This window comes from Callorhinus ursinus, unplaced genomic scaffold (genome assembly GCF_003265705.2).
Source record: "Callorhinus ursinus isolate GAN/ISIS: 27379988/994484 unplaced genomic scaffold, GSC_fseal_2.0 scaffold5, whole genome shotgun sequence".
Classification (NCBI taxonomy): domain Eukaryota; kingdom Metazoa; phylum Chordata; class Mammalia; order Carnivora; family Otariidae; genus Callorhinus; species Callorhinus ursinus.
Window position 1 is genome coordinate 21,477,550 of NW_027397067.1, and position 18,305 is coordinate 21,495,854.

Below are 18,305 nucleotides of genomic sequence, written 5' to 3' on the forward strand. Positions count from 1 at the left end.
CTATGGTTTCACAAACCCTAGGTATCTGATTTTAAAAAATCATTCTTTAGAAACTATACATGCTATTTACTGCTTTTTATAATTATTGTATCACCTAAGTGTAAACGATTCAGTACAGACTTGGATGTTTGATTTATGAACATTTGTGCTGGATAAGTATGCTTGCAGTCTTACAATGATCAAATGGCTGTAATGTTGGCTTGAAGATTTCATGTAACTTTATTCGTCTGCCTACTCAAGGTACCAACCATGAAACACTGTACTTGCATTGGAGAGCATGAGTGCTCAAAACCTTGTATAATGAATGGATCATACATGGAGAAGTAGTAACAACTAAAATTATATAATACTATTAGCCATTCCTTTACTGTGTTTGTCACAATCTTATGAGCTGATAACTAACATTTAGTGAGCATCAGGGATGGAGCTATGCACAATTTATGTGCACCATCTTAGTTTGCAGAATTACCTTGTAGGGTAGGTGCTATTACATATCTCAGGAAACTGAGGCACAGGCATTAGATCACACAGAATTATCAGGGGAGGAGTCAAGATTTGGACTCTTGTCTGCTAGTCTTATCATTATGTGCCTATTAATGTTAACAGAACTCAACAACGTTATCACTTGAATTGGTTGAAGTTTGAATCTTCAAAAGAGAATATATTTTTTTTTTCTTTGGCTCACTTACCCTCAAATTTACTAATAGTCATGATTTAGACTATGTGATGGACCTAAACCTCTGAATTTTTTTTTTCTGATTTGCTTGTTTTCAGGACACCCAAATGTTTGATTTCAGCCTTAAGCAAACACAGTATTTCCACTAAAAATAGGCTAGACAAATTGGCTTAGCCTTTTCCCTAATGGCATTGAATAAAGCTGGTTAATGTGTGGCACGTAGATACCTAATAGAGCTTTTAGTAAAGCAAATCATGCTTAAACCTAGGACTAGTCTGTCTTTTAAGTACAAGGCTCTCCGCTGTCTTCACAAGATAGAGCGAACCCACGGAGGTGCGGTGCTTTCTATAGATGGCTAATAGCTTTAAAAAAGTGCTCAGTAACCAGATTAACAAAGCACTGTTATTAGGAACTTGTCTCCCTGCCTCATTTCATCCTAATGGATTGAGCTATATACCCAGGATTTCTTTTTTTTTTTTTTTTAAGATTTTACTTATTCATTTGAGACACAGAAGTACATAGAGAGAGAGAGAGAGAGAGAGAGAGAGAGAGAGAGAGCATGAGTAGGGGGAGAGGCAGAGGGAGAAGGAGAAGCAGGCTCTCCGCTGAGCCAGGAGCCTGATGTGGGGCTCAATCCCAGGACCCTGGAGATCATGACCTGAGATGAAGGCAGATGCATAAGCATCTGAGCCACCCAGGCACCCCTATACCCAGGGTTTCTAAAGCACCTAGAGACTTAGTCCAACCCCATTCACTCTTTTCATGACCTGGGTTACTAGTCTTTCATTTCCCCAACTAATACTTGTTAATGTCTGCTTTTAAATTCCCAAACCTGTCTTGTGTTGAAATTTTTATAGTAGATGACTCTTAACTGAATCACCTATCACACAATAAGGGTGATCTTTGGAGAGAACCATCTGTTTAAGCATTACCCTAGAATTTCCCCCCCAGGATTACTTTTGAAGCCACTCCTTTAAAAATGTAAACAGGTGGACACTCCCCACTGGCTGCAGCCTGTCCTGCAGCCTCCCAGTCTCCCGTGGCCACCTCCCCCAGGCATGGCAGGGCCTCGCCTCACTCTTGCAACAGCATGGCACAGCACGCTCAACTTCATGCTCAGCATCAAAGCTGATGGTGAGACCATTCTAAAAGGTCTCCAGTCCATTTTCCAGGAGCAAGGGATGACAGAGTCTACACAGCTGGCAAGACCATGGTTATTTAGCGACCCACATAAACAAAAATGGCAGCCTTGCCCATTTGAGCATTTACCCACATGGATTGGTGGTGTTGGACCTTCAGAGTTATGATGGTGATTCACAAGGCCAAGAAGCTGACAGTCTTTTGAACAAAGTAGAAGAATGAAAGAACTGAAGACAGTATTGGGTGGGGGAAGCGATTACCACCCATTGATTGAGGAGGGGCCGTGGACAGATACTGGCCCACAGCTAATGGTTGCCTGGTTGAGTATGACATAGATGAAGTGGTGTATGATGAAGATTCACCTTTTTTTTTTTTTTTAAAGATTTTATTTATTTGACAGAGAGAGACAGCGAGAGAGGGAACGCAAGCAGGGGGAGTGGGAAAGGGAGCCTGATGCGGGGCTCAATCCCAGGACCCTGAGATCATGACCTGAGCCGAAGGCAGTCGCTTAACCAACTGAGCCACCCAGGCGCCCCTGATGAAGATTCACCTTATCAGAGCATTAAAATTCTACACTGGAAGCAATTTGGGAATATTCTCACCTTGGCGGGGATGTTAATCTGGCAGGGAGTGATGTGGGTATACCCAGGCTATCATGGCAGTGGAAAAGACTATAGTGGCAAAGATGCACTGATTCCAGGGGGCGGAGATGGGGACATATTATGTGAAGGTGTCAAACTGAAACCAAAGATGGTCACTGTGGTAGAGATTGACCAAATGTTGGTCGATAGATGTAAGAAATACATGCAAAAAACATGTGGCGACACCTGAGACAATCTTAAAGGAGACTGCTCTCAGGTCCTAACAGAAGACTGTATCCTAGGGCTGAAGAGAGAGTTTGATGTTGTGATAAATGATTTGATAGCAGTTCCAATCTCTACATCTCTAGAAGATTCCACATGGGAGTTTCTCAGACTGATTCTTGACCTCTCAATGAAAGTACTGAAACAGGATGGGAAATACATGACACAGGGCAACTGTGTCAATTTGACAGAAGCCCTGTCACTCCATGAACAGCTTGGGTGCCTGTATTGTCCTGTGGGATTCTCAGAGGTCATCTCTTCTGTCACACTTGGGATTGTGGGTATTTTACAGTTTGTAAGAAAGCTGAATCTTGAAGACCAGTATCCCCTAATCATGTGTGCTGCAAATAGCCCTCCTAACCTTCATATGCTGTACATGACACTGAAATGAGTCTGGCAGTTGTGAATTCAAGTTTTCTTTAATTATTTTTAATTTAAAAAAAGCAAATGGAAAAGTATATTTTGATGAGGTAGGGTGTTACTTTTTTTAAAAGTCAGCTGAAGGATGATTAGACAGCACAAGCAAAGGCTGGTAAATGCACGGAACCCCTAGAATGTGATTTTTGTTAGTTTTTTGTGTGGGCTTTTTGTTTTTGTTTTGGCAGACTTCAAATTTGGTCGTTTGGAGGCATGAACATCATTGTTTTGTTCTGGAGGGAAATTCTTGATGGTGTTTTGTTTCCTAAAAAATTGACTTAGATACTAAAATTTGGTGCTTAAGAGAGTTAAGAAAAACCAAATAGCAATGCTTCAAATAAAATTATGAGAAAACAATGCAAACAGGTGATCAGTGTAACTATCTTCTTAAAAACAATATTTGTTGTCCATATGTAGACAGGCAGTAGAACTAGTTTTCAGTGAAAGCATCTGGAAACACCTTCTAGACACAAGATGTCAATGGCTAGTGCTAACAAAATGTGCAACAAAAAATGTCTCTCTCCCATTTCTTCTACACAAGCTTTGCTTCAGGATTTTGTTCTGATTTTAGTTCTGATTTTGACTGTGTAGAATTACTGAATTTTAGAAGAATGCACGTAAGGCTTTTGTTCCAGAATAGTCCACCTGGACCACCCACAATCATATTCTAAAATGCATGCAAAAAGGCATTTTACAGAGGCAAACACTGACTCCCAAAATGGAAAAGCAACTAGTTCAAGTTTATTCAATGAATCTGACAGCTGTCCCAGCTCATGGTCCTACATGCTGCCATCAGGCTTCAAAGCTGATCTGAGGCCGGGTGATGGTGACACACTCTGCAAGATCTGGAGGCCAGTAAAGACTTTCCTGAGAGTATTTGGGGTGAGGGGATCTAGAGCTTATATAATTTACAATTACACTTGTGTATATATGTGTGCCTGTAAAGTTTTAGCTACATACAAAGGGCTTTTTTCTTTCCTTTTCCCAAACCTATGGTATGGTATGGTATGGTGTAGAACACAATGCTGTTAAGTAATTCCATACAAAGAAGTTTCCACAGCCCAAAGAGATGGGAAACACTGCATGTTATATCCCCATTGCAAACATTCTTGGTGGATCAGGAAGCGTATTTGCATATAAAGGGTTGAACAGTCCTGTAGTAAAGAAATACCTTTTTAACTCCGTAGTCTCTGAATTTGGTTATTAACCATTTTTTCCCCCTCAGTAGCTCTCAGACATTATATGAAACTAATTTTTTTTTGCCGAACACTTTTTTGGGAAAGGCTATTCTAAATGTCTATCAAGAGTATACTCTTTAAACATGGTACATTTTAATGAGATTATGTCTTAAGATAGCATAAAAACTTGTTAATAATAAACAAAACGTCCAGGATACAGCTTGTGAAAGTAAAAATTTTATTATGATTGATTTCTCAATGTATAGTTCAATATAATGCCAGTTTTTAATGGCAAAAATTTGGTTCCACTGAAACTCCATGATGCTACAGAGAGCTACTACTTTTTCCAGGAAGTAAACAGCTGGAAATAGAAAAGCACAACTTTCTAGCAGCATGGCAACTTATTAAACTGCAGACCTAACAAGCCTGCAACTTTTATACTAAAAATGGCACAAACATGAGCTGGTGACAAAAGTGAGAAATGGAGAACAAGATGTGAACACCAAAAGGAGCAGTATAGGTACTGTGAAGACAACAAAAAACCAAATATAGCTATAAGAATTTTGAAGGATAATTATAGAAAAGGGAACCAAATGTTTTACTCAAATATTTTTTAGAGCCTTTCTGTAGAGATACAAATATATATATATATTTATCCAAAAATATGTTTTATACAGATAAATGCTTCTCAATTAAAGATGGGACCAAAGCTATAGTTATAACATAAAGCACTGTCTTTTGTAAGACTATTTATCCAACTGAATTTTCAATTTAAGATTAGTGCAGTAAATGTTTTCCAAATATAATTACCCGACATTTTTTTTATAGATATAAATCAAGTAGGCATTATTTTTAAAAAGGGTTTGCAGGTTAAACAATATTCTTCTAAGATGCTGTGCATATCGACCTTATAACAAGCCCCATTAAGAATCATTATTAATAAACATATCAAAAAGGGCTATAGTCAGATTTGCTTCTTTATAGTAAATATTTAATTTTCTGATTTCCAGTTTACAAGTGTTGAAAATGTACAAGAAAGATTTTACTTCACAGGTACTTTTATGTTCACGTATTTTGATTCAATATATATGGCAATAAATCTCCACACATCGTAACCAAGAGTATGTTTTCTTTTTTTTAAATGGGGATGTAACATTAACAACCATTACCTATAAAATAAAGCACACAATTATTTTAGTGAATTTACAAATCTTTTTTCCCAGGTGTAAAGACTACAAAAATTCCTAAAAATTAGAGAACACTGAAAACATATTAAAGTTTGACTTCCAACTTTATAGTATTTCCATTTTACCCTGAAAGATAACTTAAAAAATATGACCTTGCTGGAACAGGCCATCTTGCTAATATAAAAAATTGGTGAGAGCAAGAAATTTTACCACTGATATGTAGAATTTTTGTAAATAGTTATCTCTCCAAATCATTAGAAAAACGTTCAAAGGTAAAAAACAAAATAAAATATGGTGGTGGTCCCTAAACTATTTTGAAGGCAGGTAGCTTAGTCTAAGCTAAAATATTTTTCTCACTCATAGTAATCATCCTTCCCTCAAATGCCCTTTAAAAAAATGCATGAAACAGTACAACAGCAAGAATCAAAGAGCACAAACTGTATTTTCAAGGACAGAAAAAATCTCTAGTGCTGAAAGATATAGTAAAAAGCAGATTTCTTTGGGGACATTAATCAATTAGATTATAATTCATTATGAAGATTTCTCTTTTCTATTACGGGGGGAGTCTGCTCCATTTGAAGTTACTGTTCCATTTACACCATTTTCTGAAAAGAGAAAAGAATCAGTATTACTCTCTTTTATAAAGAAATGCAAATAGTATCGTATTTATACACAAAAGTACCTTCAGAAAAGAAAATTTAAAAACCCAATAAATATCTGTATGCCCTTACGTAAAACTTATTTGGCAGTAATAAACCTTTACTAGTATTTAACCAATCATAAAACCTGGTAACACGTTAAACATAATAAACTAAAAGTAGCAAAATTTTTAAAGATTTTATTTATTTGAGAGAGAGTGTGTGAGGGAGAGGGACAGAGAATCTGAAGCAGACTCTGCCCTGAGCACTGAGCCCAACATGGGCCTTGATCCCACAACTGTGAGATCATGACCTCAGTTGAAACCCAGAGTCAGATGCTTAACCAACTGAGCCACCCAGGTGCCCCTAAAAGTAGCACATCTTAAAAAAATAACTGTCAATTGCATCTCAGTAAAAAATAAAGCAATTACTATTGAAAGCAGAAAAAAGTGACAGAGAGAAGACAGAAAACTCTAAAAAACAATGACAAGAATTTTAAAATAGTAGTCTTAAGAGCAGTACTTTTGGTAGCAATAAAGAACCTTTTCACATTTGTCTGTAAACAAAGTTCTTGGGGTTATGTTTCTTTATAAGACATAAAGTCAGTGTTCAGGATAACTTATGTTTAGGAGTGTCCTATGGCTGCCTTCTTCAAGTTATGATGGAGATATCTATTGATTGATCGATTGATCTAGAATTATTGTTAGACTAACCCTCCCTCCAAAAATATCCATAAAAGTTGGAATACAAAAATGCCTGTTTGAAGGAAAAAAAAAAACCTGAAGGCTGTTCTGCGTATTTCTCCCATAAGGTATGTGACAATTACTGAATGTGCACACACAAAGCAAAACTCAGAGAAATCAAGCAGCAAGCAACTCCTATGCAAGTACAAAGCTAAACAGAGAACTGCTTAGTCTCATAATGACAGCAAGAAAAAAATCTGAATCCAGAGTCTGTCAGAGAAGACAGACTGTACAAATGGTTGATGTTCTAGGAATGAGGGCAAACTGGGAATAGATCAGTTTTGACAGGATAGAATGATCTACCCATATTCAATCCAGAGCCTCTATAAACTCGTCTAGAACCTACACACATTTTTACCATAAAACGTCCAGTATTCAATTAAAAATTTGCCAGGCATCCCGGAAAACAAGACCAAATGACTAAAAACTAAGAGAAAAAAAATGCATCAGGAATAGAGCGTTGCTCTTTTCAGCCAGCACCAAGTGATGGGCATCTGTTGGGATAACTGGCACAAGCCCTGCAACACCAGGGGCAAGAGAAAGCCCTTCCACAAGAAGCAGAAGTATGAGCTGGGATGCTCTGCCCCATACACACAGTCCCAATCTAGGGAAGCAATAAGAAGTACCCTGCCTTGAGGCTGGGTGTGAAAATTTCCCCTGGCGCTCTGAGTGTTGGAAGCACCAAAGAGGCATTATTGATACTGTCTATAAAGGATCCAACAATGAATTAGTAGTCCACACCAAGACCCTGGTGAGGAACTGTACTGTGCTCATTGACAGCACACCATCCTGACAATGGTATGATTCCCACTCTGTACTACCTCTGGGCTGCAAGAAGGGGGTTAGGTTGACTCCTAAGGAGGAAGAGATTTTTTTTTTTTTTAGATTTTATTTATTTATTTGACAGAGAGAGACACAGCGAGAGAGGGAACACAAGCAGGGGGAGTGGGAGAGGAAGAAGCAGGCTTCCCGCCAAGCGGGGAGCCCGATGCTGGGCTCGATCCCAGGACCCTGGGATCATGACCTGAGCCGAAGGCAGACACTTAACGACTGAGCCACCCAGGCGCTCCAGGAGGAAGAGATTTTAAACAAAAAAGAATCAAAGAAAATTCAGAAGAAATATAATGAAAGAAAAAAGCAAGCAACAATGAGCAGTCTTTTGGAGGAGCAGTTCTACCAGAGCAGGCCTCTTGGGTGCATTGCTTGAAGACCAGGCCAGTGTGGCTGAGCAGAGGGCTATGTGCTAGAGGGCAAGAAACTGGGGTTCTATTTGAGGAAAATCAAGGTCCAGAAAGCAAATAAATCATCCTCCCTATCTTCAACTCATGTAATAAAGATGTTTACTGTTGAAAAGAAAAGAAAAGAAAAAGAAAGAGAAAAGAAAAGAAAAAGATCCTCAGCTGATCCACATCTGGAGCTATCAGATAGGGATATTAAAAGAACAATGAGTAATAAAAATAAATGAAAAGATGGAGAATTTCATGAGAACTAAAATCTTTAATCCTAGAACTGGAAAATACAGTAACTGAAAATATAGACTTAATAGATGAATTTAATAGCAGATTAGGCACAACAGAAGAAATCAATGAACCAGAAAAAATACTTAGGTTGAAACTCAGAAAAAAAAGGGATAAAAATGCAGAAAAGCATGGACAGGGTAAAAGGGTTTAAAACATATATTGGAGTCCCAGAAAGACAGGAGAGAGAGAATGGGGCAGAAGAGTATTTGAAGAAATTATGGTCAAGAATTTCCCAAAAATGATAAAAGAAGCCAAGCCAAGATTCAGGAAGCTCTATATGACAGAGAATAGGATAAATACAAAGAAAATCATACCCAGGCACATCAGTATAATTCCAAAAACAAAGACAGTAATTATCAGACAATTAAATTCAATTATATGCTGCTGACAAGAAATGCAATTCATATTTAAGGATAAAAATCATACCCAGGCACATCAGTATAATTCCAAAAACAAAGACAATAATTATCAGACAATTAAATCCAATTATACACTGCTGACAAGAAATGCAATTTATATTTAAGGACAAAGAAAGGTTTAAAGTAGAAAAATATAGAAAAAGATACACCATAACATTTTACCAAAAGAAAGCTGGTGTAGCTATAGTAGTAAATTCAGACATTTACTAGAGATGAGACAGATATTCAATAAAAGGAAAGGATAAATTCAACAGGAATTTATAACAACCCTAAATTTTGATATACCTATAATACATCTTCAAAATATTTAAAGCAAAAACTGGTAAGCTACAAGGAAAAGGGGTATCTCCTGCAATAACTGACTGAACAAACAGAACTCCTACCAAATCAATAAAGATATAGATTGAACAATACAACAAATCTGACCTGATATTCAACATAAAACCCAAGAAATTCAGAAAACACATTCTTTTGAAGTCTAAATGGAACATTTACCAAAACTGAACACATGCTGAGCCATAATGAAAGTCTCAACAAATTCCAAAGAACTGAAATAATTCAGAATATGTTCTTTAACCATAATGGAATTAAGCTAAAATCAGTAACAAAAAGAAAACTAGAAAATGCCCAAGTAGTTGTAAATTAAATGATGCATTAATAAATGATTGATCCATGGATCAAAGAAATCAGATTGGAATTATAATATCCTGAAGTGAATGATAATGAAAAAGACATATCAAAATCTGTGAAATTCAATTAAAGCATTGCTGAAAGGGAAAGTTTGCCTTTAATTCTAAGTAATTCACGAGATGGGCAGAAAATCAATGATGTAAAGATCCACCTGAAGAAGGTAAACCACAAATAACAAAACAGCAAATCAAGCCCAAAGAAAGGGAAATAGGAACAAAAATCAACGATATGACTAAGAAAATCAACAAAAAAGCCCACAAATGTTAGTTCTTGGCTAATGCGGGAAAAAAAGAGAAGAGCATAAATTACTAACATAGGAAATAAAAAATACCACTATTCTACACAAATGAATAAGAGGATATTATAATTTTACGAATGCACTTGCAAAGTTAGATGAAATGAAAAAATTCCTTGACAAACACAACTTTCCAAAAGAGACACAATAAGGAATAAAAATCTGAATAATCCTATTATCTATTAAAGAATGTAAATCTATAGGTAAATATCCTACCCTAGAAAAGATTCTAGGTTAGGTGGCCTCCCTGGTAGATTCTTCCAAACATTTAAGTAAGAAATAATGCTGACATCACACAAAAGATAAAACTGCCCAATATTTTTATTTATAAAGCCACCATGACCCCGACACTAAGATCCGATAGGAACATTACAAAAACAAAACCAGGCTAATTAGAGGCCAATCTTTTATACGAACACAGGGGCAAAAATTCTAAAAAAATACTGAAAACACCAATCTACTAGAAGTGATGAATCATCATCAACTTGAATTTATGTCAGAAATGCAAGATTGGTTTTACATTTGAAAATAATATATATTACCAAAAAAGCCACATCAATATCGTTTATGAATATAGATATAAAAATGCTCAATAAAATACTAACAAATCAAATTAAACAACATCTAAAGAGGATTATATACCATGACCAAATGAGATCTATCCCATGAATGCATTGTTGGCTTAACATTCAAAAATCAATTAATAGTAATTGGTATCGGGCGCCTGGGTGGCTCAGTGGGTTAAGTTGTCTGCCTTCAGCTCAAGGTCATGATCTCAGGGTCCTGGGACTGAGTCCCGCATCAGGCTCCCTGCTCAGTGGGGAGTCTGCTTCTGCCCTTCCCCCGCTGCCTGTGTTTTCTCACTCTGTCAAATAAATAAATACAAAATCTTTAAAAAATATAGTAATACGTGATATCAATAAAATGAAGGACAGAAACCATTTGATGATTTCAGTAGATGCTAAAAAAGCAAGTGACAAAATCTAACATCCTTTCATGATAAAGATACTAGTAAACCAGAAATAGAAGGGAACTTCCTTAAGCTGATAAAGGCATTTAGGAAAACCCACAGGTAACATCATACTTAATGGTAAAGGACTAGATGCTTTCCTCATAATATCAGGAACAAGATGAGGATGTCTGCTCCCACCACTTCCGCTCAACATTGTTTTGGAGGTTCTAGGCAGGGCAATTTGGCAAGAAAATGAAATAAAAATCATCCAGATTAGACAGGAAGAAGTAAAACTATTTCCATCTGCAGATGACATGGTCCTGCATACTGAAAATGCAAAGGAATCCACACAAAAACCCCACTACTAAATACTAACCCTAAAAAGTTCAGCGATGTTGCAGGATAAAAAAATCAATATGGAAAAATCAGTAATATTTCTATATACTGGCAATAAACAATCCAAAAAAGAAATTAAGAAGACAATTCTATTTACAATATCATCAAAAAGAATAAAATACTTAGGAATAAAAAGAAGTGCAAGACTTATACATGGATAACTACAAAATTTAACTAAAAGAAATGAAAGAAGACCCAAATAAATGGAAGGACATCCATGTTCCTATTTTTCAAGGGAATCGACAGATTCAAAATCATGCATATCAAAAGCCAAGCTGCTTTTGCAGGAACTGACAAGCTGATCCTAAAATTCATATGGAAGGTCAAAGGACCCAGAATAACCAAAGTATGAAAAAGAACAAAACGGAGGACTCACATTTCCCGATTTCAAAACAAACTAGAAAGCAACAGTAATCAAGACAGTGTGGTACTGGCATAAGAATAGGCATAATGAACCATGAAAGACTATGGACTCTGAGAAACAAACTGAGGGTTTTAGAGGGGAGGGCGGTGGGGGGATGGGTTAGCCTGGTGATGGGTATTAAAGAGGGCAGGTATTGAATGGAGCACTGGGTGTTATACACAAACAATGAATCATGGAAAACTACATCAAAAACTAATGATGTAATGTATGGTGACTAACATAATAAAATTAAAAAAAAAAAAGAATAGGCATATAGATTAATAAAACAGAATTGAGAGTCCAAAAATAAATTCCTACTTTTTGATCAACTGATTTCCTCTCCCCACCGAAAACAAGTTATTTATTCTGCCCTGGAAGCACTTTAGATCAACTGATTTTCAACCAGGGTATCAGGACAACACAATAGAGAAAGGTTAGTCTTTTCAACAAATGCTGCAGGGGACAACTGGATATCATATGTAAAAACAATGAATGTAAAATGGTGCAGCCACTTTGGAAATCAGTTTAGCGGTTCCTCCCGCAAATGTTAAATATACAATCACCATTTGACCTAGCCATTCCATTCTTAGGTATATACCCAAGAGAGCAAAAACAGGTGTTCCAACAAAAACTTGTACATAAATGTTTACAGCAGCATTATTCAATTAGCTAAAGAGTGGAAACAACCCAAATGCCCATCAATTAGTAAGTGGATAAACATAATCTGGTATATCCACACAATGAAATAGTACTTGGCCATAAAAAGGAATAAAGTATTGGTATTTGCTACATGTATGAACCTTAAGTATAAGCTAAGTGAAAGAAACCAGTTGCAAAAGATCACAATTTATGATTCCATTTATATGAAATGTCCAGAAAAAGCCAATCCACAGAGACAGAAAATAGGTAAGTGGCCGCCAGAGGCAGGGGGAAGGAAGGGACAGGAAATGACTCCTAGTGGGCATTGGGTTTCTTTTTGGGGAGATAAAAATGTTCTCGAATTAGTGGCTTACACACTTTGTGAATATACTTAAAAACCACTGAGCCATATACTTTTTTTTTTAAGATTTTATTTATTTATTTGACAGAGAGAGACATAGCGAGAGAGCAAGAACACAAGCAGGGGGAGTGGGAGAGGGAGAAGCAGGCTTCCAGCCGAGCAGGGAGCCCGATGCGGGGCTCGATCCCAGGACTCTGGGATCATGACCCAAGCCAAAGGCAGACACCCAGCGACTGAGCCACCCAGGCGGCCCTGAGCCATATACTTTAAAGGGTGAACCTCATGGTATGTGATTTAGATCCCAACAAAATGGTTATTAAATAAATATCACTGAAAGAAGTTAAAGATAATCTAGGTAAATGGAAGTATATACCATATTCATGGGCTGAAATGCTCATTTCTCCCGAAAAATCTATAAATTCAATGTAATTCCAATCCTATATCCCAGCAAGAGTTTTTTTTTGGGGGGGGGGGGTGGAAATTGACCAAGATGTTCTAAAATTTATATGAAATGCAAAGGCCCAAGAGTTGCTGAGACAAGCTTGAACAGGACAGGGCTGGAGGACATAAACTATCAAATATGAAGACTTTTAAGGAGCAAACCAGAGTTGATATATTTTTAAAAATGGAATTCCTATGTTACAATTCCTATTATAACACCAAATACTAGTTGAAAAAAGTACAGCAATGTCAATGCATTTTCAATCAAAAGCCAGATGAAGAAAAGAGGGTATGATGCAGCCTCAAAGATGAAGGATCAAGCAATCAAAAGTTATAGAAAATGCTGTTCTACTTGGAACTAAGATGGGGAGGGGCTGTAAAGAGGTTTTGTGTTTTAAATATGAGTAAGATGCTTGCAAGCACAAACTCCCGCTTGCTGGGATAATTATTCACGACTAAAATGGCCCATATACACTGGTCTAGGGGAAAACTTGGGAGAGAGAAATTTAGTGGACAGCTTTTGGGGAATAACTGACCCCAGGGAATCAAGAAACTGTCCAATGGGTTAAGTTTTACTTTGCCTCTGATTTTGCTAAAAACAGAATAAATTTTCCTTATAGGATTTTAGGGTTGCCTGGGTGGCTCAGTCAGTTGAGTGTCTGACTCTTGGCTTTGGCTCAGGTCATGATCTCAGGCTCGTGAGATCGAACCCTGCATTGGGCTCTGTGCTCAGCCCAGAGTCTGCTTGTCCCTCTCCCTCCCTCTCTGCTCCTTCCCCTGCTCATGTGCACAGCGCTCTCTCATTCTCTCTCAAATAAAATAAAAATTTTTTAAATTTTAATTAAGTTTAGAATAAGACCCCACAACATTTTTTTAAAATGTTTTCTACTTCAGCTTTTCCACTGCTTAGTGAACACAAACCTGTTCCTTTTCTAGAAGACCTGCCTTTAGTCACTGTTGGTTTCTTCTTCACAGCAGGTGCCTGAAAAGTAGAATGTTCCCTCCACCTCCGAAGCTGAAAATTAATGAACTTCCACATCATGAATGCCTGGGTAATGCAAATGGATGCCAGGACAGCAATTCTGAGGATATTAAGGTTAATAAACAAAAATCAGAGTATATCAAAGCAATGCCATTGAATGCAGTGTTCTATCTTGCACTGACAGGATTATAATCTTGGTGCTAAATTCCCACTGGTGACAAGATGATGTTAATAAACAATTATCCCATTAATAGTTAATCTCTAAATTCAAAGAAAACCCTTAGAATTTCAATTCAGACATATGCAACTGCAGCAGGTTTGAAATCAAATGAATGTGTTCCCCCCCATATTTTACTATTTTTTTAAGATGATCTACATCATAAACGGATAATACATACTATTACAGCAGTACAAAGTGAGAAAAATGTTAAATTGGCTGTACCTTACAGCTAACACATTGAAGTTCCCAGCACTGAAATCCAGTTTCTGATTCTCTGCTCTTGCAAGGCCAAAGCCAACAGTGAGTACTGAAAGAATTAAAGTCAGAAGTCTTCCCAAAACAAATAGAACTGCCCACAGAGAAAACCTGTAAGAAAAATGCCTTAAGTCAGATTCATAAAATTACAAAGATATGAATAGATTCTAATAGGCATCAGATTCCTACTAAGTAAATGCATATTAAAACAACATTTCTTATTGTTCTGCAAGAAAAGATTCTGAAGTAAAATGTTTGGGATATGCTATATATCACACTCTTGGAAATATGTAACATAGCAGATTTAAGATTCTAGGAAGTCCAGTAAAGAAATAATTGACTTTTTGTTTAGCTGATCTTTTTTTTAATATAACTATAATTAATGATCCTCAAAACTACTGGTACACAGAACAATTTTAAAAATGCTGGACAAAACAAAAGCTGTCCTGTTAACAGGACACCCAATTCCCACTTAAGAGGCCTAGTTTTACTTTCTTTTTTGTAACAAGTCATACTGCTCCAATTCTGTTTTCAATCCAATTTTCCCATCGAAATATTTTAATATCTTTTAGGCTATATAATCTATTATTTCTTTTCTTCTTTCCTATTTCTATTATCCCTATTATCACTCTCCTATTACTCTTCCTCCAAAAGAAAAACATGCATTAAACAAAAGGGCAATTGTAACAGAAAAATAAACCCCAAAACCTTCAAAAATTACAAGTTCCAATGTAACATCTCTCTAGTGAGGACAAAGAGGAGACTTCATTTGAGAGAATAAAGTATCAACCTGAATTGTAAAATTGTTTCATTTTATTTAAAGCTACTACTAACAGCTTACAGAGTGATATAATTGCCCCCAGCTTGGACCTTGGCAATAGCACAGTCCTTGGCAACACAGAGGTTGACTTCAATTACACAAGAAAGAGAAGGGCTTAACAACTTACCCTTTCTGATACTTTTCGTCACTAAAATAAAACAGGCGGGAAATGTGGAAAAGAAATTCAACAAAATAATGTAGCACCAGAAGAACAAGTCCTAGATGATTCAAGCTGTTAAAAAGACAAATTTAAAATGTAAAGATTATCAATTAAGACAGATTGACCCACTATTTACCCAGTCCCATTTACACATCCAAGCAAAACCCCAACTTACTTTAAAAGATAAGCTCCAGCAATGTGAAAGAGGTAAAGACCAATGTAGACAAGCTGACGAGGAATATCTTCCTGTAAATAGAGAGATGCATTATAGATTAAAACACGAAGAAACATTTCGTGTACAGCATATTGTACTGTTTCATGAAAATTTTATACAGATTTCACACACACATACACACTAAATTATGATGTAAAGTCTAGCTTTTCATCTTGAGTTGCAGTCACAAATGTTTGTAAAAACTGACAGTGTTAAGGGCGCCTGAGTGGCTCAGTCGTTAAGCGTCTGCCTTCGGCTCAGGTCACGATCCCAAGGTCCTGGGATGGAGCCCCGCAACGGGCTCCCTGCTCAGTGGGAAGCCTGCTTCTCCCTCTCCCACTCCCCCTGCTTGTGTTCCCTCTCTCGCTGTCTCTCTCTCTCTCTGTGTCAAATAAATAAGTAAAATCTTAAACAAAAAAACCCCACAAAAACTGACAGTGTTAAACTCAATAAACACTTGTTAATTTATGAAATGCATATACATCTCATTTCTACTCTGGTTTTTGCTGTGTTCCATGTATATATGAACATAGTTATAGTAGCCTGACATATATATAGTATCAGGCTATAGTAAGCCTGGTTAGTACTTTTCATGTACAACAGCTGCTAATTGCAATTTTTTAAATGGAGGGTTGATATTAAGTGGCTGGAACTGTATTCCCCTGGAAGCTCACTAAACTCATCTCTGGCATCTAGTACAGTTGAGTTCAGGTCTCTACTGGCCCTCTACATCTCTTTCTACATTTCAGTAAAGTTACTTCTCCAAATCTTTGGAGAAAGAGTAGAGATTTTACACTTGTAGTTTTGAAACTGAAAACTCTTCTCTAGTAAGAATGGTACAAAAACCAAGTGTTAGAAAGGCGGAACATAAGACAGTTGAATAGTACTATATATGCTACTATGTTTTGGGACTCTCGGGGGAAAAAACCCAAGACATGATACCAAGTGGACAGTGGTTCTTCCAATTGGAGAGAGAAGGATCTCAAAAAATAAGCTGTCTTAATTTTTAAACTTCCAATGAAATATTTCTTACAAAAGGAGAGAGGGAGGGGCGCCCCGGGTGGCTCAGTCGGTTAAGCGTCTGCCTTTGGCTCAGGTCATGATCTTGTGGTCCTGGGATTGAGTCTTGTGTTGGGCTCTCTGCTCGGTGGGGAGTCTGTTTCTCCCTCTCCCTCTGCCCCTCCCCTTCTCCCCCTCTCCTAGCTCATGCTCTCTCCCTCCCTCAAATAAATAAAAATCTTAAAAAAAAAAAAAGAGAGAGAGGGAGAACAGTATCAAGACTAATATGCTGAAGTTCAACCACAAGGAAACCTTTTTCTGGTCTTACAGTCATTTTAGAACAGCTCACTTGCAGTGTTATAAATGTAATTTCACATGCTATGAATAGAGGTGTCACTGTATATACATGATATAGATGTTTCTCATCTGGTTTTATATTACTGGCACTGCACAACATGATTGTGGATAGTACACAACAAAACACTTTTAACTATAATTTTAAATAAGATATTTTAAATTAAAGCAAGTGGCATGTGACTTGGTATGGGAAATACTACCATATTCTTCAGATATGTTAATCTATGCTCCAAATTGCGGAGGAGAAAAGAGAGCAGGGGGACTCTTGATACTTACAACAAAAGCTTTGCAGTTTTTTAATTGCTGATTGAACACTAAACTCTATAAAACTTGTGTAAATCAATGTAACTAATTGCTGGAGTAACTGCTGGAAAAACTATTTAAAAAAACTATTTTTGGGGGGGTTAAAAAAGATTTAATTTTAAAGAAGAAACACAAATTTTAAAAATACATCATTTAACAGAGAACCTAAGTTGCTTATTTTTTTCCTTTGACAAATCTAAAAACACTTTTATAAATTACAAACTACTTTTTCAAAAGCCATTCTATTTCCCTTATCTTTTGTCCTTAAATCTCAACCTAATTAGGTAAGGTGAGGTTGAAGCTTTTCTTTTAAGATTTTATTTATTTGACAGAGAGAGAGAGCGCACAAGCAGGGGGAGCAGGCTGAGCAAGGAGCCTGATGTGGGGCTGGGATCATGACTTGAGCCAAAGGCAGCTGCTTAACCAACTGAGCCACCCAGGTGCCCCTGAAGCTTCTTTCTTAAATTCAGGTTCAACTTTGCATTTTAGCCTTGCCCTTTTTTGGTAGTCAACCAACTGAGTCAATAATGAAGAATAAAATACCATCTATCATGGGCTTCCATCTTCATAACCATCAAATGCCTAGCAATAGCTTTTTAAAAGATTTTATTTGAGAGAGAGAGAGAGAGAGCGCACTCAAGTGGGGGGGGGGGAAGAGGGGAAGGAGAGAATCTCAAACAGACTCTGCAAGGAGCAAGGAGCCTGACATGGGGCTTGATCCCAGGACCCTTAGATCATGACCTGATCTGAAACCAAGAGTTGGACGCTTAACCCACTGAGCCACCCAGGTGACCCAAAGTTTGTTAATCTTTAAACAAACAAATAAGCAAAACCTCATTTCTGGCTCCTGTTAGAAAACATTTATTTACATAATAAAATTGTAGGATGATGTGTGAAAATGTCTTGAGAAGCCAAAACAGCTTTCTCTCAGCCACTTTTTTATTCATCTAGACACTAGATTTGAGAAGAGTGATCATTGCTCTTGGATGGCATGCTGACTCCCTAACTGGGATCTGTGATGTGGCCAGATCTGAGCT

General features: G+C 37.1%; 1 protein-coding gene and 2 pseudogenes across 1 annotated transcript in view; 2 read left to right on the plus strand and 1 right to left on the minus strand.

The window, feature by feature from the left end:
- Positions 1–930: 930 nt before the first annotated feature.
- LOC112823566 (spermine synthase pseudogene) lies at positions 931–2,978 on the plus strand (annotated as a pseudogene).
- Positions 2,979–4,495: 1,517 nt separating this feature from the next.
- Positions 4,496–18,305, minus strand: part of TRAM1 (translocation associated membrane protein 1) — a 31,259-nt gene continuing 17,449 nt past the window's right edge. The window contains exons 7-11 of the mRNA XM_025870710.2: positions 15,571–15,641; positions 15,363–15,467; positions 14,383–14,526; positions 13,880–14,040; positions 4,496–6,066 (exon numbers count right to left, since the gene is read on the minus strand). Of these exons, the coding sequence (XP_025726495.1) occupies positions 5,993–6,066; positions 13,880–14,040; positions 14,383–14,526; positions 15,363–15,467; positions 15,571–15,641 (555 nt within the window). The 3' untranslated portion in view covers positions 4,496–5,992. The remainder of the gene's footprint in view (positions 6,067–13,879; positions 14,041–14,382; positions 14,527–15,362; positions 15,468–15,570; positions 15,642–18,305) is intronic.
- On the plus strand, positions 7,329–10,949 carry LOC141372871 (small ribosomal subunit protein eS8 pseudogene; annotated as a pseudogene).